This window comes from Andrographis paniculata, unplaced genomic scaffold, assembly GCF_009805555.1.
Source record: "Andrographis paniculata isolate CXL003 unplaced genomic scaffold, ASM980555v1 Contig37END, whole genome shotgun sequence".
Classification (NCBI taxonomy): Eukaryota; Viridiplantae; Streptophyta; class Magnoliopsida; order Lamiales; family Acanthaceae; genus Andrographis; species Andrographis paniculata.
In genome coordinates, this window is record NW_026137570.1 from 5,551,622 (window position 1) to 5,578,211 (window position 26,590).

General features: G+C 36.8%; 3 protein-coding genes across 5 annotated transcripts; all 3 read left to right on the top strand.

Annotated features, from left to right (window-relative positions):
* Positions 1-68: 68 nt before the first annotated feature.
* Positions 69-2,896, top strand: LOC127250579 (uncharacterized). Of its 2 annotated transcripts, none has more exons than XM_051273937.1 (2): positions 69-841; positions 2,635-2,896. In XM_051273937.1, exons 1-2 carry the CDS (start codon positions 529-531, stop codon positions 2,682-2,684), a joined length of 363 nt encoding a protein of 120 aa, XP_051129894.1. In that variant the 5' UTR covers positions 69-528; the 3' UTR covers positions 2,685-2,896. The 2 variants fall into 2 exon arrangements, with proteins under 2 accessions (XP_051129894.1, XP_051129893.1); XM_051273936.1 differs by lacking the exon at positions 2,635-2,896 and adding an exon at positions 923-1,172.
* LOC127250578 (uncharacterized) lies at positions 2,230-4,180 on the top strand. Its single transcript, XM_051273935.1, has 2 exons — positions 2,230-2,731; positions 3,488-4,180. Exon 2 carries the CDS (start codon positions 3,502-3,504, stop codon positions 4,150-4,152), a length of 651 nt encoding a protein of 216 aa, XP_051129892.1. The 5' UTR covers positions 2,230-2,731; positions 3,488-3,501; the 3' UTR covers positions 4,153-4,180.
* A 7,564-nt stretch (positions 4,181-11,744) lies between these two features.
* On the top strand, positions 11,745-21,376 carry LOC127250222 (squamosa promoter-binding-like protein 1). 2 transcript variants are annotated; one of them, XM_051273384.1, is made up of 12 exons: positions 11,745-12,000; positions 12,128-13,014; positions 13,278-13,459; positions 14,035-14,195; positions 14,798-15,184; positions 17,956-18,030; positions 18,115-18,222; positions 18,437-18,554; positions 18,669-18,810; positions 18,952-19,099; positions 19,234-19,848; positions 20,650-21,376. In XM_051273384.1, the coding sequence occupies exons 2-12, from the start codon at positions 12,380-12,382 to the stop codon at positions 21,097-21,099; spliced, it is 3,021 nt and encodes a 1,006-aa protein (XP_051129341.1). In that variant the 5' UTR covers positions 11,745-12,000; positions 12,128-12,379; the 3' UTR covers positions 21,100-21,376. The 2 variants fall into 2 exon arrangements, with proteins under 2 accessions (XP_051129341.1, XP_051129340.1); XM_051273383.1 differs by having other exon boundaries at positions 11,745-13,014.
* Positions 21,377-26,590: the final 5,214 nt, after the last annotated feature.

The window sequence follows — 26,590 nt, forward strand, 5'->3', positions numbered from 1 at the left end:
GAGAATCCCAGTAATATTATGATCATAAAGTTGTACTCTAGATGGTATGGAAACCAAGTATCAACTTTATGAAAAATTTTCAGATAGGGACGAACCAAAGACAGTATCTTAAAGCTATTGGCCATTTGCACTCCTTGAGCAGCACAACTTTTACTACTTCCTAGGGTTAGATTTCTATAGAAAATCATTTGTAAAATTTGAAACTTTTGGGATGAGCACTTTCCTCTCCAAAGTCTCTACACACAAACACATTGGGAGGTCTGAATATTTGAAATTGGGTATTTGTCCTTGTAAAACAGCCTAGTATAAATTTCTCCTGGGTCCACACATGGGAAGAAAATTCAATACACAATCAATTGTATCAATAGGATAGAATAGAATAGCCTTTTCAGTTACCAGAAAACGTCCTCATTTCCGACTCTATAAGTCAAAGAGGAACACTCTCCAAGTCAGTCCCTTGTTTCCAATGTTACAGCACAAATAAAGTATCAAGCGACAAAGGAAGAGTTCAGATTATGGTGCTTCACCATGGGGTCCAGATCGAGTATTCAACAGTGGCCGGAGAGCTTTCACTACAATGCTCATGTTTGGGCGGAAGTCAAGGCAGCAATTGCAGCCATCTGCTTCAAGGAATCACAGTTAACAATGAGAGCAACAACAATGATAAAAATAGCCTCAACTTCTTACGTGTTATACACATGTCAGGGAAAAATTGTCCAATCATCCAAAAATCAAATAAATGCCACATATTGGGTTTATTTTCGAGATCGTCCATCCTCTCTTGGAGATCTAGACATCGGCGACGAGCAAATCGCGTCCAACAGGCTTCCCTCGCACTCCGGTAAGAAAAACAGCTAATTTTTTCCCAATTTTTCTTCTCTATCTCCCTGTTATCAATTTTAAGTTTGATTTTGTCTTCAAGGGTTGAATATCTTGTGTTCGTCCTCCAATCGTTTGTGGTTGAAGTTTGGAGAAGAGGTCCAACGGATATATTCTTACGTTAAACCAATTTTTCGAGGTATATTGTAAATATAGATTTGTAGAAATTGGAGTGGTATCCCATTACTGTTAGAATTCTTCCGATTGGGAGTGACTGTTACTTCGATTTTGAGTTGTCATTCGAATGTTTTTCTAGATCTATTTGTTTACGAAATTTACAATTAAGGATGTTGTGGTGCTATGTTTATATTCAACTGTGGTGGTATTTATTCCATCCCTTTAAGACCGTTTGCAAACTATTGGTGCTTTATATTGGGTTTTTATTTTACATTACTTATGGATGTGTTATTATAGGAAACAAATTGTGACTCTATTAGGCAACTAACAATTTTAAATCTTGATATTTTCCTTTCATTTGTTGTCTTAACGTAGTGCACTGTGGATCATTTCAAAATGCAATTTTCTATTGATTTACTTTGGATAATTGTATCAAATGTGGTTTGTGTGATGTAAATAGAAACTTTTTGTGCTAGACTACCGTTTCCAAAAACAGATGGGCTAGGAGAATCAATATTTGCTTCTCTGAACTTTTTGTTATACTAATCAATATATACAGCTTCAATGGCGCCAATATGGCATTGTGGTAGAGAGGGTGTCATTAAGATATCAAGAAACGAATAAAATCTAGGAAGAAGGTATTTCAAGTGCGAACCTTGTGACAATTGGTTAGCTTGGGCAGACGTTGAGGCTCGAAGCCCAAACCGCAGCTTTCATACGAATAATGAAAGATATTCTTACACTAGCGAGGGTAGTGCAACATCAGCGCACCCATGTATGAATAATGAAATTCGGTGTTCATGTTTGTGCAGCATGAAGAAACATCGAATTGAGAAAATCTCCAAGCTATGTTACATGATGGTGTTAAATAATGTAATATGTATGATAATCCTTGTGTGTTTGTTCTTAAAGTGACAAGACCAGCATCTTGCGAGAACGATTTGTGTATTAGAAAAGCACTCTAGTGTGTTGTTTGTGATTCCTTATGCTTAATTTTGGATAATACTCTCGTAGTTGTATATGTAAGCAAGAAACCTACTAGTTGTGTACGTAATCTAAGACTCTTCATATTGTGTTAATATTGATGCTATTATTGTTGTGAAGTTATTAAAGCTACTATCATTTCTTTTGTTGTTAGTGCATTTGTTTAGAAGTTTACAAGACTGTTTTCAATTTATTTCACGTATGTATGACTACCGATTCAGTTTGGTCTTTCATTAGTTATGTTTACCAAGGGAACAACTTCCTACTAAGGTAATCTATTGATTTTAATCCATTTTTGGTGACCTAAGGGCTGTTGTGATAAGTGTCTTATTTATTACTCCATCCGTCTCAAAACTATAGTCTGGATTGTGTTTGGCACGAGATTTAAGGAATATTGATATTATATTTATAGTGGGTAAAAAATATGGGTAAAAGACTTTTTTGATCTTGTGAGTGTATTAGTATAAAAAGTAGTGGCAATTGTGTAATAATAATGAAAAAGTAAGGGTAATTTTATAGTGATATGGTTATTTATGAAAATGAGACTATTGTTTTGGGACGGACAAAAATGGTAAATAGGACTATTGTATTGGGACGGAGGGAGTATTTTTTTTATGTGTTTATTAATTAAAGCCTATATAATTATGCCTGCAGTGACTACAAAAGAGTCTGGCGACAGAGTTGCAGATTGTTTGTTCGCCTAATTGATGGGTACAAATGATGCATTTGTGGATCTTACAATAACCATAATGTAAGAATGTTAGTTTATTTATTATTTGTAATCACTCAATTGTGTCACTATAGAATACTATAGGTATGGAGTTACAAGCTATGAATTGCTTGAGAAAATGAAGTATATATTCACAAATTATACAATTGGTAATATATATGATGTCTGTTGCCAAATTCTCCCTGCAAAAGGTCATTTTTGGGTTGTTCAACTTATAATCATTATGAATGTTGAAATCTTTTTTGCAGACTTATTCCCGTTTATCATGAATTGCTGCTTGTATTTCAAGCCTATGAAATGATGCCCATGAAGTTGTTGAGATATTCTTCGATGAGGCACATCAACAAAGAATTATAATGATTGAAGTATAGAATACTTTGTTTTCCCTTCAATGAAGATATGGTACTGCAATGTTAGATATAATGTCATAAAAAGTTTGCAAGTGGTCCCCAAAGTTGATGTAAATATCAACCTTACAGCTATATATATAACATGTGATCGAGAGGTGATAAATATAGGAAACCAAAGGTTGTATAGAGATAGGCATCATTTTGTTGATTATTGGTTGTAAGGGTAAGAACAAGTGTATGTTAGAATATATGCTTCGGTTAATAATCAACTCCTAAGTTTTTTGGGCTCATTTTCTTGTTGTTTTGATATTCAGTGTAACTTTCAAACGTCTGCTTCGATTTGAAAATTGTTGTCCAGTTTAATATTTTCGGCTGCCTCATTGATGAAGAGCGAGGATGACGAATTTAATTTTTCCGGGTATGATAGGTTCCCTGGACTGTATGCATTGGCGGTGGGATACGTGTCTTGTTGCTTGGAGAGGGCAATACAACGACCGATTTGGATATCTAACACTTATCCTGGAGGCTGCTGCTTCTCAAGACCTATGGATCTGGCATGCATTTTTCGGTATGCCCGGTACAAACTACGACGTCACAGTGTTGGATCATTCTCCATTGTTCAATAAATACATGGATGGGACGGCACCTCCAGTCGAATACGAGGTGAATAGAACACGCTATAACCTCTCATACTACTTGACAGATGGTATATATCCTAGGCACGCCGTATTCACGCAGGCGGTGAGATCTCCTGTGACTGCCAAGGAGAGAGCTTTCACAACGTTGCAAGAAGCATGTCGTAAGGACATTTCATGGGCTTTCAGTGTTTTGCAACAGAAATGGCGTATTTTGCAGATGCCGACTAGGCTAAGGCAAACATCCGACTTGCTTTGCGCAATAACTACGTGTATTATATTGCACAACATGGTTGTCGAAGATGAACGTGGCCAAGATTTACCGGAATGGACACCTCCAACGGAAGAAGATCAAAGCATGCCAATGGGTTATGCAACCGTCGATGAAGTCCGTCTTTTGTACCGCAACATGGAAGTAAATGATCGATTGCGGGAAGATCTTATGAATCACCAATAGATGTTTTACGGTGGCGAACATGTATAAGTTGCATACTACTACATTAATTATGTAAAGCAACACAACACATTCTTATGACTAGAATCATTGCAACGTTAAAGCATAGTTTTATCTGACTTTACACTGTTAGCGCTGCAGAGACATTCTCATAATTTTAAGGCCTAGCAGATAATAAGAAAATTATTACATTTTGCATCTATCTTCGCTGCAATCCAATAGTAAGACAGAAAGTTATCAATAGTTGTTTGGCTTATGATGAACAAAATATTTGCCTACATTGTCTGATTGTTCTAGACGAAGAGTAATTTTATGTTGTCTAAGGCCATTACGGAAGCGGATCAATGCTTGAACATGCATGCTAATATTTACTTGAAATGCTGATGTCTGCCTTCTTGCTTTATTTCCAAACATGATTGTTTATTTAATTGAAAGGTTGGTATGGATTTCAAAACTTTTTGCTACCTTAGGGCTTATAGCTTTCACGGATTTGGATTTGTAAATATGTTCTTAATAAATGTGTATGAGATTGGGTGAATTGTTGCAATGTTAAATGGTCATCTTATAAAAGCATTGCATGTGCAACACCTTTCCATAGCGCTTACAGATTTTTTGGTTTTTTGAGTTCATTATTTACATCTATTGAAATGGTGTTGCCATTTGTGTCGAAGACACAACCTGCCATGTGAAATTTTGATGTCGAGGAAGTAGTTCAATGTTTTCTTATGATTGTTGAGGCGAGACTCTCTTGCAAAAGGAAATTGAAGTAGTAAATTTTATACCGAAGGAAAAACTAATATTGTGTTTTTCAAGACTGCTTATAGTGAGCCTTAGGAGGCGCATGCTCTTGCGATTGTGCTATGGTATTCTATTTTCAATGTCCTATTTAATTAGACCTTTAATATGTGATAATGTATCAGATATTCCATCTTTTGAAGACAGCACGGGGAATGCAAAGCCGGTCATGGGATGCCCTTTGCCTTTAAACAATAGTTGCGCTCCAAAAGAAGTAAAAATATACACCAAACTCAATTGTGCAATAATAGAAGTTTGATCAGAATGGCATGAATGTGTTTTTGAGTTTCTGTCCACAAGATTCAATTTTGTAATGTTGTTTATTTACTTATTTTCCAAACATGATTGTTTAGTTTCTGTTGCAAACCTTAGTTGTTGGGTGTATTCTGATCTTATACCATGAAAGTATCATACAATCTATTGTTGTGTTTTTTTAGACATGGTTTTTGTTTAAAAGAATTTGTGCTTGTCTGCATTATTTATAATTTCCAACAGTTCAAGATAAATATTAATTCTAGCTCTTTAAATGCTAATATTATATGTTTCATTTAATATGATGGCTTATAACAAATATATGCAATAATATGATGATATTTTTTTCAAAATCAGGATTGTGACACAAATGTTAAATAAACAAAGCCAAACACTTTGAGAGCATATCAAATCATCATCAACCACCCCGAAAACTTTAACTAAGCAGAACCAAATAATTATATTCAAAACATGCACGTTAACATTAGCATATCAAAATAAATGTTGTTGTCTGCTAATTGCTCCGGCAAAATGTGTATTCGGAGAACATACTATGTTACCACCCAAAAGATAAACGACTCTACACTTAACATTTAAAACATATACACAATTCTCCACACAACAATAGCCACATCAGATATGCAAATTCCAACAATAATGTCTAGCCTGGGACATTATAAACAAACAACAAAACATCAACATAGTTCCCTCAATCTCAATTTAATCCAACCGTAGTGTCATTAAGGGTGTGTTTGGTACAGAGAATTGGCAGAAGAGAAATGGAATGTTTGTTTGAGTAAGAGAAATGGAAGTTGATAAATAAATCATTTTCATTTATCTCCTATATTCAGATAAATTGAGAGAAATGATGTTCCAGTATATATATTTTTATTTTTTTAATTCTTTTTTGTAATATTTAATTTTTATAATTATTTATATTATATTATTTCAGTTTTACAAAAATTATTATTAATTTATCATTCAAGTATTTAATTTTTTACAAAAATTTATGCTAAAATATGATCTTACAAAACTTCGTATATAATTTATAATTTTTTGTTTTAAGAAAAGTCACCATAAATATTTTTTCATGATTCTCACTTGCTAAAACTCTCTTTTGTTAGATTAATCATTTATTATTGTCCGATCCATTCATTTTTTTTTTACATTTCTCAACTGAAATCTCTATTATACCAAACAAGAGAATTAATTCTCATTCTCTCCTAAATTCCCTTTCTCTCCAATTCCATTCTCTACTCTCATTTCTCTGCAATTTCATTCTCTGTACCAAACGCCCCCTAAGTACGTTCAGTAGTATTTTCGTCATTGAACAAACGCTCTCACCATGTATGACTTTTGGCCCAACTTCCGTTGTGTCTTTCGAACCCGCCGCCCGACTCGCAGTCAAGGTTTCAAGGATCGCTACCAAAAAAACAATAAAATGATAAAATAGAAGTTAGGAACAAATAATATTTTACAGAAAGATTGCACACATGCGTACACACTTTCAAAAGTAGCTTAGTAATTCTCGACCATTTGTTTTCTTATTGCATAGCGTCTTACGTCTACCTCTGTCACCAAATTATTAGGATCCAGCTCCTTAAGCTTTTCCAATGTTGCGATCACCTTTTCGCCGATATCCTCAAGCTCTTTGGTCAATAAACCAGCTTCTCGAGCCATTTTTATTTTATGCTAACAGAAGAACAATCAATATTTTTAAAGATATTTATGTGGGCTTATACTAGAAGTTAAACAAAACATTTATCTTGGACAAAAATATACAAATAACCTCATTCTTAGCTCTTATCGACAAGCGTACATAGCGTTCATTATTCTTTCGCTATTTTTGGCTTTCAAAAGTCTGCGATGCTGACCACCTTTCACGACTCGCGGAGTCCATAGTCATTAGACTAGCAGTGATACTTTTGGTTACCGAAGCCTGAGACTCTTCAAGTCTTTTTAATCTACGCTTCTTCTGATTGTTTGGTTTGTCACCAGCTTTGGCTCGTTCGAAACCGGTTGGGCATTCTAAATCAATTGCAGCAGGCCCGTCTAAATCTGGCAAAGATTGAGCTCCTGTGTTCGCATCTTGACCAATTTGTCTGTTACCAGTACTTGAATCAATTGGGGCCCTTGGAGAAGGTTCATCAACATTGCCAACTATAGGTGTTTCTTCGGGTTGTTCCTTTTCAACCTCAGAGCGCCGATCGGATGTCTTGCTTTTCTTACCAACAACAAATTTTAACCATTTTGGTTGATCTTTTACGACATGCCAACATGACTCGAACTTGAAGACCATCTTGTATTTTTCAACAAACGTATGTTGACAATAGCTCTCCTATGACACAACTACTATTAATATAAAGCATTCATACAAAGTTAACAAGTAAAAACTGTAATACCAATAAAGTAGTGACTTACCAAGTCTAATGGGCTCCAACCGCTACGATATTGTGGTTGTGCTTAGACACGAATGGTAGTCCATTTGGTACATTGCGATCGAATCTCCGTCCATCGGTTCTCACATCCACTGGGAGTCCTCTGATTTTCAAGCCTGTTTATCCTATATTTTTCTTCCATTAAAACAACAAAAATCTTGTATATCCGCTCCCACAATCTAGGTTTCTTTTGGCCAACACCAACCCGCGCATCAGTTGTCACGTTGCACCATGCTTTGCTCAGCTCTATATCCTCATCTGTGGTCCAATTTTTATTTGAGCGTTGGTTGTTCTCTACCGACCTACCACGATTGTTGACTTGCGAAGAACCTTGACTGTTGATCGGTGGACGAAGTGGGCTAAATGGTGATGCAACAGCCTAGGATGATTGAGTTTCGTGGTATGGTAGCTGAGATGGAACACCAGACGACATTACATCCACATGTTTGGGTAGAATAAAGGTTCACTGTTTTGAGGGTACTACTGCATTGGTGAGAAATGATAGCCGAAACTCATATTAAAATGATTTGGGACGACAAATGGTTGTTGACTTAAGTTGGGACTCAATTGTGTGTAGTGGACTATATTGGGAGGTTTTATAGAAGATTTGTTGCTTGATTGGGATAAATCATTTATCTCGTGTACTTCGTCATTTCCCTGGCTTTCATCTTCATCTACCATTGCTCAAACCTAGATAAGAAATAAATTTATTTAATTGCAAATCTTGTGCACGCAATAATAAACATAAAACGTAAAAACACAAATACTGAATACTGTAACCAGGAAAACTAGATTATACAATCTTGTCAATTTAAATTGCAGCATTCAAAGAGAAATGGAACATTGATCTTCAAAAATGAAAAATAAAAACACGCCCAAACATTTTGAGGTTGGGAGATACAACTGTTATATTCCCCAAAATTCATCAACGTATCAATAACAATTTGTGAATCACTGTTTTGCCCATAACTGTTCGAGCTAGATTGTAGTTACTCTCAAAATTGAAAATTTGCAAATATAGTAGACACTATATCCATCTTATTCAATAGCAGTCTACTATCCCAACTTTAATTTAATTTTTAGTTTCAGCCCAGATCTTTAATTTATTGGAACCCTCAAATTAATTCATTCATAAGCGAATTCAGTCGACGAATGACTCAAAACCAATATCGTATCGATCGACCAGAAAACACACAACCAAACAGTAAATGCACACAAAAAATTGATATATCAAAATGAAATGAGAAACACAGAAGACAATTACGGCCGATTCACAGATTTTAAAATAACAAAAAGAGCAATATTGACGCGCAGTCGAAACTAATTTCAGAGGGTTGAATCGTGTTGGGGAAATTGGAAGATTTAGTACATAAAAGATTTTGAGTAAAACAAAACGCAAGCACGCAAAAACCATAAACCCTCAATGTTAAGATCAACTTCTTCGAGTTTAAAAAGAACATACCTATTTTACTTTCAACCAACTGAGGTGTCGAGTGAGCCGGTGATGAAGACGATTGCTAGTGAAAAAATATCCCAACGGCAACCATTGTGGCAGCGGCGTCCAACGAAGAAGAACAAAATCGTTCTTCCAAGAAAATTGCTTTTAGGATGAGGAAAGAGAAAGGCAAGAAAGAGAAATGAGAGAGGAAAGAAAAAGGAGAGAGAAAAGAAAAAGTACTGTGAACTGACCCTCTAGTGTCCCAGGCTGGTTGGGAGAGGCATGGACAAAATGGACTCAATTTCATGCCCGTTGTGTGATTTATTTTTTTTTTTATTTTAAGAAACTAGTCTCGGTGCAATTAAAAAGGGATTTGAAATTCGCATTATTGATGTTGCTCTGAATGAAACAAGGGAACCAGACATTTAACCTATATGCATGATCTTTAGTCCATACATATACCTTCCATTAAGGTGGCATGGCCCGAATTTCAAAATTAATATTATATATTTTATATGTATATATATATTACTAATGAAATAAAGATCAAAATCAAAACATAGTTTAATGATAAAATTCTTGATTGAATTTCTAGTTGGTTATGAGTTTGATTCCTCATAAAAAATTGAACAAGTTAATTTTTTTGGCACAATTGTTCCTCCAACGCCGGAGATGCGCACATGGCATCTGCATAACACACCAGAGTACATATGTACGTCAAGTAGGCGCCACTTGGTGGACACGTGGAATTGTTTAATTAATTAAAAATATATTTTTTAATTTTTAAAAATTTTTAAATTTTTTTGTTTTTGTTTTTGTTTTTTTTGTAAAATACATCTATTTGCCAAGTGACGTCTAACTAACAGATACGTAAGTTTCGACCAGCTGTGCGGATGCCACATAAGCAGCATTGGTGCTGGAGAACTAATTATACAAAAAAAAAAAAAAAATGAAATACGAGAATTTTCATATAAAGTTTCAATAACATAACTAAACAAGATTTTTTTCTTTTTAAATACTAAATAATATAAAATTAAGTAAAAGGCAAGCCAAGTGGCATTTTCCGACTTGGTGGGACTAAAGACACTTTCTAAATAAACACTGTGGATTCCAACTTTCCTTAAGTTTGTGTATGTATGTATGCGTCTATGTCTGTCTATTCATTAATTTGTTTTATTTATTAATTTTTTTAAAAAAATTAATTTAATTACCTAGGATGTATCTGTTTTTGAGATAATTTGAGAATGTATTTTTTATGTGAAGAATTTAACAGAGAATTAAAAGTAATGAAGGTGTATAATATATTAATATTTTTTAATAAAACATATATTTTTTTTTTAATTTAAAGAACACACCCAAGATTTTATTCAACTAATCAATTTTCTTAATACGATTTTCAATATATTTAATATTTATATTATATTCTTTTATACAAGTCAATATTTAATAAAAAAATATTATTTGTACAATTGGTGCAGAAGAGCTTCAAAGTATTGCGCGCTGATTTTTTGTACAATTGATTAATTAATTATTTAGAAAAGAAGAAGAAAAAGAATAAGTAAGGTAGATACGAGATCCACCGAGAAACTAGTGAATCAATTTAATTAATTTCAGTCATGAATGATAGGAAAAATTGCATGTAATGTTATGCATTTAAAATTTATTTATGTTTAAAAGGTGACATGGATGGCATGGCATTGGTTATGGTTTTGGCAAGCTAAGCTAAGCTAATCTAAAAATCTAATAAATGTAAGCTTTGGTAAATGATGGGTGTGTGTCAGTTGGTCAGTTAGTTAATTAGTTTAATTAGGGTGTGTTTGTTCGAAGGATTTTGGTGGATTTCCACTGTTTATCCAATTTTTTCCCCTCAAAAATATCAAATCAAACATTTATTTTTCATTTTTTATATTATACTAAAAATCAATTTTACATTCAAAACATCACATCAAACCCTATTTATATCACATCATACAACTATTCAAATTCAAAATTTTTACTATTCAAATCTCAACTCAAAATTCAAACTCCCAAACAAACACACCCTTAGTAGAAATAATAATAATTATTATATTCACTCATCACAGCATTTTAACCTCACTCCTCGCCTCAGCGACCGCATGTTTATAACAAATACATGTAATTTTAGTATAACAAATATAACTAAATATTTTTATACAGCAGACAAATCGATTAAAAATATTTGTATTATAATAAATTAAAATTAATAATTTTTTATATTAAGATGAAAATTAATAGTTTTTTTATTATATTGATATTAATATTAATGTTTTTATTATTATTTTTTTCTCATAACTTTATTATATATATGTGTATGGAATGTTAGGGTGCGTTCGGTTTGCTATATTTTTCTAATTTTTATTATTATTAAATATTTTTTTTAAAATATTAAATTAAATATTTATTTTTTTATATTATATTAAAAATTATTTTTATATTAAAAATATTGTGTCAATATTTATTTACAACTATTTAAATTAATATTTTTACTGTTTAAATGTGAACTCAAAACCAATATCATAAAACAAATACACCTTTAATTTATATTCACAGCATTTGTACTATTATATTCGAATTAAATAAACAGACCCGTATACATTTGTTTTCTTCCGTCACTTTTTAGTTAATAGACAGAAAAAATGGGCAGATGATTAAAAAAAGGGAAACTAAAGAAACGGAAGAAAAGTTTGTCCTGGCTCTCTCTCTCTTCTCTCTCTCTCTCTTCCTTCTATATTAAGGTTTTTATGGAGCTCTAAATCGCCGGCGATTTTTCCGTCAAATCTTTGATAAAATCTCACCTCCACTCCTCAATCACCATACTTAGTCTCTCTTCTTATCTCTCTTAGTAATAACCCTCAGGTGTGCGTGCCTGCCTGCAAGGACAAGGCCAGCAATCAGGAGTAGTATATAGTACTGAGTTTTATTTATTTTATTTAATTTTATTTTTTTTCTTTCATCAAATCTAAGCTCTCTCTGCCTGTCTATGTAGTCCTTTGGGGGTAAAATTCCACTCGGCCGTAATTTCCTGTTGTTGCAGGCAGTACGACTTGTTTTGGCATGTGGGTTGCTCTTGTTTGGGTCCATGGATCTGTCGGTGCGCTTGTCTTGGATTTCTGGTGTTGCAGTGAGGCTGATTGATAGAAGATATTAAATGATCAGTTCACTTGCATTCGGCTTGGTTTTCTTGAGATTCCTGCTTCATCTAGCGACGTTTCGTCTCTGTCTGTAAATTTAGATTGTTTCAATTCCTTCTCCTTTTTCTTATTTTTTCAATTTGGGATTTTTTGGGATGGAAACTAAGTTCGGTGAAAAGTTGCCTGATTTATGCGGTTCAGCCGTGCCGGATATGAATGCCGTCGGAAAAAGGAGTATGGAATGGGATTTGAATGATTGGAGATGGGATGGCGACTTGTTTGTTGCTGCTTCGCAAAACCCTGCGTCATCTGATTGCAGGAGCAGACAGTTTCTTCCGGTTGGAACAGATATTCCTGTGAAACGTGGGGAATCCAAAAATTTCTTTTCAGGTTCAAATGGAGTGAATTTGGGAGATGATAGGGGAAAAAAGGATTTGGAGGAGAGGAGAAGGTACATTGGGTTCGATGAACAGTTAAATGGGGAAGCGGATTCACTTAATTTGAAGCTGGGTGGGCAAACGTTTCCAGTGGTGGAAAAGGATAAGGAAAAGGTAAGGGAAAGGGAAAGGGAAAGGGAGGTAGGAGACAAATTGGAAGACAAGACTGGGAAGAAGATCAAAGTTTCTGGCTCATCATCTAGCCGTGCAGTTTGCCAAGTAGAGGATTGCAAAGCCGATTTGAGTGATGCCAAAGACTATCATCGCCGACATAAAGTATGTGAAGCACATTCTAAGGCTACCAGAGCTTTAGTTGGAAACATTATGCAGCGATTTTGTCAACAGTGCAGCCGGTTGGTTTCTTTTTTGGATTTGACTTGATGTTTTATCCAAAGATTGTTACTCCTATTTGTATCTCAGCTCTATGCCTGTGGTTAGAGTCATCAGTGTCTTAGATTTTAGTGACTTACATTTAGCAATATGTGTATTCTACTAAGGTGTTGCCTTGTCTGGATCATGCACCTGTGCTGTCTTCTGTGTTTACAACACTACATGAATTTTATATTAGTTAGTCATCATTATTGCAGATGAGTTTTAGTCTGCTGTTCATGCGTAGGTTCCATCTCCTTCAAGAGTTTGATGAAGGGAAACGGAGTTGTCGCAGGCGTCTAGCAGGCCATAATAAGCGACGGAGGAAAACACATCCAGAGACTGGACTTAATGCTATTGGCTCAAATGCTGAACAGGATAGTAATTATTTGTTAATAAGACTGCTGAGGATACTCACCAATATGCACTGTAAGTAGGCTTCTGATTGTATGTATGACTCCAGTTAAGGAAACATTAAGGTGTCTTCAGGAAGCTATATACAAGATGCTTTCAGCATCTAAAACTATTACTAGTTGGCAAGCTGTTTATCATTGAATCTTTGAAAATGCACAATGTATATATTTAGAATGAAATAGCATAAAATAACTGAGTAGAGTAGATAACAAATGCTATGGGTATTGGTTTGTTTGATGGAAATAAAAGAATACAAGATCTTTAATGAGCGGCAAGTTTAATTTAAGAGTGTCTATTCTTTAATAAACTAAGTTCTCATACCACTATGATTTGTTTATTTTAAATGATGCTTGCTAGATCCAACCCAGACATCTACTCTTTATTCAACATATGAAAGAGTTCTCTTTTGTGGGGCTGGTATTTCAAATTATTTCTAAAAAATTCTTAATGTGCATTTTATGATATAAGCATGTTTTTAACCTATGTTTTTCAAATTTCTGCCATTTTTTTTTTACTTCTTTGTTAAAACTATTCTTGCTTTATCATTTTTAATCACTTGACAATTATTAGTTCGCCTATTGTTTTTGCAGCCAGTGGCTCAGATCAAACAAGGGATCAGGATGTTTTGCTGCACCTCCTAAGAGACCTTGCCAGTCTTGCTGGTTCAACTAATGAGATAAATCCTGTGGGAACTCTACCTCTATCTCAGGACTTGCAGGAGATGAAGACAACTATGGGAACTTCTCTAAGGGTGTGTTTACTTGGAGAGATTAGGTTGGATAATATTTTTTTTATCCAACCTAATCACTTGTTTGCTTTGGTTGATTAAAGTTCAGGATTAATCAAAGCCCAACATAATAATACCATGATCAAGGACAAATAATTCCTTTTGTATGGGCGGGATTAATTTATCCAAATTTATGCTAAAAGTCTATAATTAACCTATATTTAATTCAACAAAGGGTGTGTTTGTTTGGGGGTTTGAATTTTTTGTTGGGATTTGAATAGTAAAATTTTTGAATTGGAATAGTTGTATGATGTGATATAAATAGGGGTTGATGTGATGTTTTGAATGTAAATCTGATTTTTAGTATAATGTAAAAAATGAAAAATAGATGTTTGATTTGATGTTTTTGGGGGAAAATTTTTAGTGAATAGTAAAATATGAGGAAATGTGATAAAAGAACACGCCCAAGTAAACATTGCAATATTCATGACTATGTAATCCATGGGAATAATTGTAAGGGTTATAATTTCATCCTGGAAGGTAACACACCTCAAAGGTACTAACTGAACATTAAGTCCTAAATCTGTCATACTTTGGTTTATCTTTTGACTCTTATTTTATTTCAGGACTCTGATAGGCCTTCTGGTGCGGCTGTGGCCATAGATTCATCTTCTTTAACTCAGAGAGATACCAGGACTGATAATCAAGATAGAATTGCAAAATATGCATCTGCTTCAAAACAAACTGATTTTCTTTTTCCAGAAAAAGCAAGCAGTTCGGTCAAAGCAAAGGCAAAACTCAAGAATATTGACCTAAATAATGCTTATGATGGTTCCGAAGACTTCATGGAGGATCAGCCGGACAATGCTGTTCCAGAAAATCTTGGGAATGGATCCACTGTTGTCCCATTATGGCAATGCAAAAATTCTCAACAGTCTAGCCCACCGCAGAATAGTGGGAATTCTGCTTCAACTCCAAGCCATTCACCATCTACATCCAGTGGAGAGACTCAGGTCTGACTTAATCCATTATGCATCACATTATGTTGCTTCTTTATATATATATATATATATATATATTCAGAGTCTGTCTGATACTCCATTTTGTGTATATGATAATGACCAACAGAAGCAGGAGCAGCCCAAATTTGAAGAGATATCACAAGGGGAAAATATTCTCTATGCATATGTCATTCAATAATCAATAGCTAATTTAGTCTTAATTTTAATGTTTTGAGGGCCTTTATAGTGTACCCTAACATAAAGTATGGGTTAAATCTCCATTTATAATCCTAATTAGGTCAAATTAAATCATATAAATAAAATTTTAGACTAGGATTTGTCAAAGCCAGAACTCTGAAGACTGTTGTGAGTGTTCTATTAGGACTTCTTTGGTTGGCACTGTTGGTTGAGTGGTTCTGTTGGTTGGTAATGGCTATCATGCGGTTCAGTGGCTTTGCTGGTTAGTAAGTATGTTGGCTTGATGAATTAAGTGACACAGCGTGGAAAGTAGTCAAGTGTATGAGGAGCTGTCAGTTTATGTTGGATTAGTTCAGTGAAGGAACCAATAGTTAGGTGAAAATGAGCAAGTGTGGGTTGAATGAAAGAGTTGCTGAAATATTATTTTTCAATTTGAAGAGTAGATTGAAAACCTATAGATAAGTGTGAAAGCTCTGTCAGTTTATGGAGGAACCAATAGTGCATGAATTCAACAGCAATAAGAAAAGAAATTGAGGAGGGAAACATTAAGTAGGAAAGAGCCTTTGTTGAGGTATAGAAAATTTATTAGGTATTGAGGTTGAGGCTTGTCCTTGTTTCTCTTCGTGGTGCAAAATGATTTATACCATCTCATCAACTTATCCTTACATTTGACTATGTGATGATCATGAGTTGAGATTGATATGTTTTTGTTGTTATTAATTGAGTTTATTCTTTTGTATTATGCTTATAAATAGACCAAGATTTCATTAAAACTTAGGAATTCTCCTATAATGTAACATAGTGTTGGTGGACTCCGATTGTAGATAAATAAATAAATGATTGTTGGTGGACTCCCGTTTGTAGATAAATAAATAAATGATGCGTATCCCTAATATCTTAAGCTTTTTTATTAGTCGGTCATTTACGTCATCTAACATGGTATTAGAGCCTTAAGTCTCGAATTTGAGTCCCACTGTCCTCGTTTGTCATTGTCCACATGCAAGTTTCGTTTGGTATTCCTAATAGTTTAAATTTTTAGGTGAGTCGGTAATTTACGTCATCTAACATGATATCAGAGCCTTAGGTCTCGAACTCGAGTCCCACCGTCCTCGTTTGTCGTTGTCCACGTACAAGTTTCGTTTAGTGTCGTTTATCCCATTTGCACGTAAGGAAGCGTATTGGTGGATTCTCGTTTGTAGATAAATAAATAAATAATGCATATCCCTAATAGTTTAAACTTTTAGGTGAGACGGTCATTACATCATCTAACGAATAGCATCAAAGCCACTTTTTCTCTGGGTACATCATGTAAGGTTCCGAATGTCTCCAGAGGATCCCCCGAGCTAAGATCCTCTACCACTCAAAAACTATCAAACGACACCTAAAAGTATCAGATCGGTTGATTGCATATGTTCGTCACTTTTTCGATGTATACAACCTACATTGCCACTACCACGGTAACCCTGACTCTAAGATAACATTGGACACCGACATGTGAGTCACCCGCCCCGGTCAGCATTTGGTCAACAAGGTTAATGTTTTTATTGCCGCCGACCGTGGCCACACATGTAGATGTGTCCAGTATTCGATTTCCTAAATTTTTCGGTGACAACATATTGAGAATTTGTCAAGCTTTTTGTTTTTTGATCAAGTTTTTGGTTAGGTCTTTCGGAGTTTTTGTCTATTATGGTTTATTTTTTTAAGGTTTAGAGCAACCATTGCAACAGAAAATTGCCACCATTGGAAACTGTGGCTAGGTGCGATTCTTTAGTAAAAGTTTGGAAAATTTGTGTTAAAAAACACGCCCTTAATTTCTTAAGGTTTAGCATCACTGCTGTGACATAGGATCGTCGGCGTTGCCACCGCGACGAAGGACTGCTACCATGGAAAACCGTAATTTGGCTAAAACCCTAATTTTTAGTTTCTTAAGGTTTAGCGATGATGCTGTGACAGAGAATTGCCGCCACCATAAACTCTAATTTGGTCAAAACCTAATTCTTAGGGTTTAGGATCGCCAGTGCCGCTGCCACCAAAAACCCAAAGCGTTAATTAGAGCCCTCGCTGTGACAAGCATTGCCAGCACTACTGCCATGACAAAATATCGACTTGAATGGTTTAAAGTGATGCCCAATTTGAATGGCCTAAGATTGATGCCCAATAATGAAGTCCGTCGCCTCCGGTCTTTCTTCCCAACATTCAAGATGGCTTCTATGGAACTATCTTGAGTTTAAGATGTTGAAATATATTTTAAATATATATATTTTAGTTAATATTATATAGATTTGGTGGTTATTATTAAGACATATCTACTATATGTTATGTTGTTATTATTTGAGTTTATCCTTTTATACCATGCTATAAGCCTTGATTTCATTACTTATGAACAATTCAAAATTCTTCCAAAATCTAACAGTTTCTCCTAGGCCATAATGTATTACATAGATTTAAAGAAAAGTTTAAATAGAATACCATCTTTTTAGATTTGAAGTATGTAAAAGTAGGCTTAATTTGAGATACTAGATTAAAAATCTGGATTGGTGCCACTTATTTATTTTATTCTTACACTAATGTGTATTTGTTTTCAGAGTCGTACTGATCGGATTGTTTTTAAACTTTTTGGCAAAGATCCAAGTGAATTTCCTCTTGTCATAAGAAAGCAGGTCCGTGTCCTGAGCCTGAGTTGTATTTTCCTATACACTTCGCATACTTCAGGTTGTAAATGTAATTTGCCTATGTAATTTCAGATTATTGATTGGCTATCCAGTAGCCCTATGGACATAGAAAGCTACATTCGACCTGGTTGTGTTGTTCTGACAATATATGCATCCATGGATGTGACCACTTGGGAGGAGGTTAGCGACTGGCCCAAAATGGATTCCTGATTGTCTATTTATTGTTGCTTGATGCTATAAATGATTAATATTTTCTTGATGTGGTCTACATACCACAATTGATGTGGTATTTAGCTGAGTATTTGTCAGATGAATCTCATGTTTAAAGTGATAATTCTGGGATCAGCACCAGGCTTCTTTCTGCACAAAACTTAATTATTGTACGTACCTGCAGCTGTACTACAATCTAAATTTCTGTTTGAGAAGGCTTCTGGATTCGTCTCAAGATTCATTTTGGAGAACTGGATGGATATATGCACGAGTACAGGATCATGCTACTTTTGCATATAATGGTAGTTGAATTTATACTCTATGTTTGTACTAATAGATTATCCATCATTTTACTTCTTAAGAGTTGAAAAATCACTCTCAAGATGCTTAGGATAAAAACTTCTGTTTCAATGCAGGTCAAGTTGTTGTAGGCACACCCCTACCCCTAAAAATCCATGGGAGTTGTAGAATATCAAGCATCACTCCTCTTGCTGTTTCAATTTCAGAAGCTGCTCGTTTTGTAGTGAAAGGTTTCAATTTATCTCTTTCTACATCAAGGTATGCAAGTTTATTTAGCATGGAAATATTGTTGGTTGCTTGGTTTTGAAGATGTTTGTTTGAGTTATGTGATCTTTGATGACCCCAATTAAACTTGGAGTCTGCTTTAGCGGCGCATGAGCCTTTGTTGGATCTTCTCAGGGTATTCTGTGCTCTTGAAGGGCAGTACCTTTTACATGAAAGTTGTGCTGACGTTACAAGAGCTGAGTTATCTGTGGAGCATGAAGAGATTGAGTCTCTTAGCTTTTCTTGTGCTATTCCTCAAGTTCTTGGGAGGGGATTTATTGAGGTGAGACTTCATTCCATGACTTGTTTCCTCCATTTTGTGTTTTCTTTTTCTTTTTTTCTCAATGTTGTGAATGCTATCCTATGTGGACACACTCTCCACATACTGAACTTTGCAATCATTTCACCATTTTTTAGGTGGTAGAAGACCATGGCCTCAGTAGCAGCTTCTTTCCATTCATTGTGGCTGAAAAGGATGTCTGCTCAGATATTTGTAACCTGGAGAGCATCATTGAGGTGTCTGAAGTTTCTTGTGAAAATGGTAACAAACTTGAAGCCAGGAAACGGGCTTTGGATTTCATGCATGAAATGGGATGGCTGCTCCATAAAAGTAGCTTGTTGTCTAGATTAGAAGAAATCAAGGGTGATGTGAATCTATTTCCATTCAAACGCTTCAGATGGCTTATGGAATTTTCCATTGATCAGGATTGGTGTGCTGTGGTGAAAAAACTTTTAGACATCCTGTCGGATGGTATTGTGGATGCTGGGCAGTACGCTTCCATTTCAGTTGCGTTGCAGGATATTGGACCGCTTCACTTAGCTGTCAGGAAAAATAGCAGGCCCATGGTAGAATTTTTGTTAGCATACCAACCAAAAGGAGCTCTGGATGAAACAGGGGCAAAACAGAAACAAGTTCTGTTTAGGCCTGATACAGTGGGTCCTGGTGGGTTGACTCCTCTTCATGTAGCAGCCAGTTTGGATGGCTGCGAGAGTATGGTGGATGCATTAACTGAAGATCCCGGACCTGGATCGGTATGCTCTCTCTTTATTCTTAGCTTTCTTTTCCCAATCTATAATGCATCTGACTGACCTGCAAGTGAATGTGTGCATTTCATGCATTTTTATTATGTATGGTTTTGGTTTGAGTGCTGAAGGGGTCAAATCAAATGAATGTGTGCATTTCATGCATTGAGTGCTAACGCTGCTGATTTGATCCTATCAACACATATAATCAAGACATACAACATATACTTGATAGTTTATGATATAACTCTATATAGCATATCTTTTAAGAGCACTTGATATGACATAATATATTATTGAGTCATCATAATAAATAAACAAATTTATATAACATATCACAAATATAAAACTTCACTGCATATGCTTCTATATGGAACAACATTGTATTGTGCTATATAGAACATGTGTTGACAGTCTTCATTATGTGTATTGATTGGGTCAAATCATCACTGCCTATTACGCATAGTTTTAGTTAGTCGTCTAAGAGATGATAATAGTTAGATGAGTTGCTCTCAAGTGTTTTAGGGTGCGTTTGTTTGGGGGATTGGATTTAACTTTCACTATTCATCTCATTTTTTTTCCCTAAAAAACATCAAATCAAACACCTATTTTTCATTTTTTATATTATACTAAAAATCAATTTTACATTCAAAACATCACATCAACACCTATTTATATCACATCATACAATTATTTAAATTCAAAATTTTTACTATTCAAATCCCAACTCAAAATCCAAACCCCCAAACAAACACACCCCTTAGTAGCTTGTGTTTTAGTAGCTTGTGTTTTTGGTGTGTCGTGTATTAGGTGGGAATTGAAGCATGGAAGAGTGCTCAAGACCGCATGGGATTAACTCCACATGACTATGCATGTTTGCGCGGTCATTATACATACGTCCAACTAGTGCAGCGGAAAGTGAACCAGCGGCTGCAGCAGAAACAACAACCGGGGAATGGACAACAAGTTGTTGTTGTTGATATCCCTGTAAGTCATGAGAAAATTGGAAGTGGAAGTGGAAGCGTGTTCCAAGTGGCGAAGAGACTCCACATGCAATGCAGGCAATGTGAGGAGAAGTTGGCATATGGCAGGGTGCCAAGGAGAGCACGCGGGGTGTCGATATATAGACCGGCAATGCTGTCAATGGTAGCAATAGCTGCAGTGTGCGTATGTGCTGCTCTACTCTTCAAGAGCTCGCCGGAGGTGCTTTACTCGTGCAGGCCATTCAGGTGGGAACTGCTGAAATATGGGTCTGAGTAAGAAAACAAACAAACAAGTGATGATAGATCTATTTATTTGTGAAATGAAAGAGAGAGAGGGCAGGCATCACACCACATCACTTGCTACTTACTAGTCTCAGTCTGTCTCTCTCTCTCTCTCTCTCTTGTTTGTTATGTCTGTCTGTCTGTCTGCTTCGGCATAGATAGATAGATGTAGATAAATGGCAATGCTTTCCCTGCCTGCTTCTTACTGTGTCACTATAATTTACGTTAATAATTTTAGATGTTTATGAAGAAGAAGAAAGAGTTGGTGTCCATTCGTGTATTTTTATTATTGTTATTTTAAATTGTTAGATATATAGTGCATGAAACTTTAAGAGGTTACTTTTTTGATCGAATAATTTAAGTGTTCGGTAAATTAATTTTTTAAAATTTTATAACTATTTTGACCAATCAAAATTTGATTTAATTCAAATATTTGATAAATTAGTTTTTTTTTTAAAAAAAATATCGAAAAAGCTCATATTTTAAGCTCAATATTTCCAGTGCTTTTCTTATTTTAATTTTTTATTCGAAATTAAATATTAAATTCACAAATTAATAAAATATTTATTACAGTATTTATTAATTATTTTAATATTTTTTTAATAACTTATAAATATATTTTTATAAATTTAAAGTAATTAAAATTATTATTTTTTTATATAAATTATTTTATTTATAAAATATTTAAATTTATTAAAATAAAAGCAAAATAAAAATATTAATATCATTAATTAATTTATATACATTATTACATATTCTTTTATTAAAGATAAATATATTAAAATAAATTTATTTAAAATTATAAATTTAATAAAAAAATAAATTAATAAAAAGTTAGCTTACTAAAAATATGAATAATTTATTTTTTTTATACTCTTTCGATCTTAACCACAGTATTTATTGAAGATATAGAAATTTATAAGTAATTTAATTAGTGTTATAGATATAAAATTAAGAATGAAACTAATAATGGAACACTTAAGAACCACAATGTCCTCGATATCCAAAAACTCCTCAAAAATGCATAATTGAACAAAATATTAGAAGACTTACTTGAAACCTATGGGGAAGGAGGGGAGTTGGCGAGAGGAGTTCCAAGGACACAATATTTTTATTCAACTGTTTTGTACAAACATTTCGAAAGCATTGGAAAGCTGCAAGGAAGAAGCGTGTAATTAGAAAAGATAAGAAATAACTAAATATGAATGCAATATAAATATTATTCTTGAAGCAAAGGTCGTTGAAAAAAAAAATCTACTAAATTGGGTAGTGTTGATGTAATTTTTCAACAAAAATAAAGTAAAATTCAAAGATATAGAAAATATCCTTAAACTTGATTAATTAGTGCCTGAGATTAGGAATCTCTAAACACTGTACGGTACATAAAATAAACTAGAAAATAAAAGACTGAAATTTAAAGTGGTGATCCCCAAATCTGACTTTGCTTTGTTGAAGTTGATTGAAGATGCCTTGCCAAATGATTATCCAAATCCTTAAATATTCTTTGAAGAAACTGTACTGAAAACCGTCGCCCGAACGGTTACAACGTCTCCTTCCCAACCGTCTTCCAACCCTTCTCCTGCTGACACGTGTCCTCAGCAGACCAAAATTATCCCTATATTTCACTCTTTGAACCGACCACAGACCTTCCGCCCTTTTGGCCCGACTGCCAATCTACAATAGTATGGGTCCGACTGCCAATCCTCCCGACTTGCAAACCATCTGACTTGTTTGGATTAGCTACAGACATCCCGACTAACAAACCACCCGATTTGCTGGTTCTGCCGCAGAATTCCGACCTGAGAACTTCCCGACCTGAGGACCTCCCGACTTGCGGACTTCCCGTCCTGAAGGCCACCCGACCTGCAGACTTCCCGTCCTAAGGGCCTCCCGACCTGCGGACTTCCCGTCCTGATGACTTTCCATCTTGAGGACCTCCCGACCTGAAAACCTTCCGACTTGAGGTCTTTCCGTCTTGAGGACCTACCGACCTGAGGTCCTTCCGTCCTGATGACTTTCCGTCTTGAGGACCTCCCGACCTGAAAACCTTCCTACTTGAGGTCTTTCTGTCTTGAGGACCTACCGACCTGAGGTCCTTCCGTCCTGATGACTTTCCGTCTTGAGGACCTCCCGACCTGAAAACCTTCCGACTTGAGGTCTTTCTGTCTTGAGGACCTACCGACCTGAGGTCCTTCCGTCCTGATGACTTTCCGTCTTGAGGACCTCCCGACCTGAAAACCTTCCGTCCTGTATTTTCCTTGATTTCCACACGGCGTCCTTCAGCTAGTTCAACCAACTCTATTGTCAGGCCCATTCTTCTTTTTACCTTGGGCTTTTAACCTAATTCTAAATTTCGTACGTAACAACTTGCCCGCCGCCAAGGGACTTTCAAACGCCATTTAACAATCAATGTTTGGAAGTTCACACATCACTACCCTCTTGAAAAATTCCCTTAGCAACTGCACCAGTTACTGCAACATTCCTGATTAACTTCCTTCCCCGCAATACAAGCTTTTGTGAATCACAATCCCAAAACACTCTAACCATGGCGAATCAATACATTCCTGCCCTTCCTTTCGACGGAACCCTCCCAGAGGGCCCATTTTCAGCCTCGAAAGTACTAACTCCGACGATCCGCCCATATTGCACTACTCCTGAAGATTCAAATCGGATGAGGGAAGTTTTGGAATCCCGAAATTCCTTGGCCATCAACAACCCTAACTACCAAGCAGTTCGTATTCGAGACAGCATCAAAACTCATCTCACGGACCCAAAAGATCCTTACCGCGCTTGGTATCGACGGGTAGCAGAACACTTCCAGACCCAATGGCGATCTCAAAAAATCGACCAGGCAATACTATTGTCCACCATGCCTATCAACCTGCATGAGAAGGTGCTGTTGGCCATGTCTGCCTTCTGGAATGCGGAAAATGGGACGTTTCTCTTACCATCTGGCCCCTTTGGTCCAACTCTCATGGATGTGGCAATGATCGCGCATCTCCCAGCCCTAGATGGGCAGGAGCCATCAGAAGACCATCCAGGGTGGTCTTTACAAGGTGTGAAGGAATGGGGCTGGACAAAGTTCGCAACCGACCAGCAAGGGGCTCCAGGGACCCCCGTGACCGACCGGGAGCATACTGCCTTTATCCTTTTTTGGCTTTGTAGGTACGTCATTGTTTCCCCTTCCAAATGTGTTCTTCCTTCTCATCTCGACCTGGCCATTCATATCGCGTCAGGTCGGTTCTTTTCCCTTGGCACCCTGTTTTTAGCCAATCTGTTTGAAGGACTTACTAGAGTTAGCCTTCGTCTCACAGATAATGATAGTAGAAAATTAGACACTGCTGCATCGGGTCCTTTTTGGTTTTTAGAACTTTGGTTCCGTCTTTACTTCCCTAACGCGTTCAACTTAGGATCTCCGCCCACTATGCCAACATCCGAAAAACATTTGGGATTAGCCCTCAACCGACTCTGCTCAGGACGCAATAAACTCCAATCTTCCGATCCAATAATAACTGCAATTGTAACAGATACCCGCAGTAACTCTCGATTTTCTATGTATAAAAAATATGCGGGTTATGCTCCCGACCATTTTTGGCCCTTTCCAGCAGCAAATCCTCTTCCGACTCCTGAGCCCTGTGCTCATCCCACCTATCCTTTTGCCTGGGACGTTGCCCTCAAACCCAGGTCTCTTTTTAGCAGCAAAAAACTTGATAAAAAAGGGCAGAAAACCTTTTACACTTTTAATTATGAACCTCAATTCATGGCGCGCCAATTCGGCTGTTGCCAAGGTATCCCTGGACCCGTCGCTTGTCCGCATATAATTTTTCAAAGTCCGGACCGACGAGTCCTGCCTAATTCAATCCCCTCTTATATCTCCCAGCTCACCACGTATATAATTTCCAATTCTTATATTCCTTTCTGCTCCAACCCTGAGACTGTAGATACATTCAATGAATGGTGGTCGGTTGTATGGCCCCTGATTTCCCCTAATGAGGATCGGTTGCTGAACATACTCCTTCCCCCCCAAGGATTGGTTCTAGGGGCGGCTAGACATACTAGCACTCAGCAACAAACAGCCGCCCCGGGAATCGGGTCTAGTGTTCCAGTGCGAAAAAGAAAAGCTTCCAAGCTGCAAACACCCCCGACCTCTGGGGCCGACCAGCAAGCACCAGCAGACCTTGGAACTACTAGGACGTCAGCAAGGACCCGACCCCGAATTGGTAATTTTTCATTCTTAACACCGTGAACCAATTCACTATATCGTAACTTTGATTCTACTTTTTTCATTCACCAGAACCGACCTTGGTGACACCGACCACACAACCGACGCCAGCCCCAGCCGACCATTCAATCGGACCTTTGGTCCAGACCAATTTTCCAATGAGCAGTCGGGCGGAGGCAAACTCTTCCTCCCGTACCGAGGAGGCAAACTCTTCCTCCCGTACCGAGGAGTGGTCGGGCCAGGCACCCGACCAGGAGGCAATCTTTACAGGAACTGCCTATAGAACCAGTAAGTCCTCTCATCAGCAATACTTAGGATTCTAATGACCAACCTTGGTATATTTAACAACAACATTTCTATGATTTTTCACAGACACCGTCACCAATCGCATCAGCAGCAGGGGTCTCTTCAGACAGCGAGGGGACTACTTCCCAGATGGGTCGCCCGCCATACATGGCATCCGACTCATCCATTTCGAAGGAAGAACCAGGTGCCCTTGCCGAAGCTGACCCTCAAGATGACGTCCCTGATACTGCTGATCTTGAAATCGTCCAATCGGATGCAGCCGCACTGGGAACCGAAAGTGCCCCAGCTGCGGCTATCCCAGATGCTCCAGAGATCCCGGCTGCAGTGGCACTAGATGCAGCCGCCCAACCTGCAGCCGCCCAGCCAGCAGCGGCGCTACCTCCAGCAATCGAGTGGCAGGCAGAAGAACCACATGTGGCAGCCCAACCTCCAGAAATGGAAGACGTTTCTTCATCCGATTCGGAGACTTCTGTGAATTTGGTAAGATTAAACCAATCCATGCCACAATGTTTCTTTTGGAAAACACTAATTGTTTTATATACCACATTCCATAGGGACCTAGGTCGGCACCTCAGCGACCATTCACAGCAGCCGACGAGTCGGCTGCTGTTATACCAGCTGTCCGCCCTACTCGACCGACCTCATTGCTGCCCCCCTCACTAACAGCAGTTCGCCCAGAGGTGACACATATTTTATATGAATAAATTTGCACCTCCCTTGAAATACTTATTGACACTGTAAGACTTGCAGGGGCCTTCAGACTTAGCCATCCTATCGACTGTTCCGGTTCCAGCGGAGGCCCAAATTATATTCACTGAGGCCATTAACCGTCCCCTGTCAGAATTAAGATCCGACTTATTGGACAAACTCATTCAGACGGTTGGCGGCCTTCTCTTTTACACTCCGACGGAATCGCCAGCCGTCCCCATTCTGCATCGGCTGATGGAGAGACTTACGG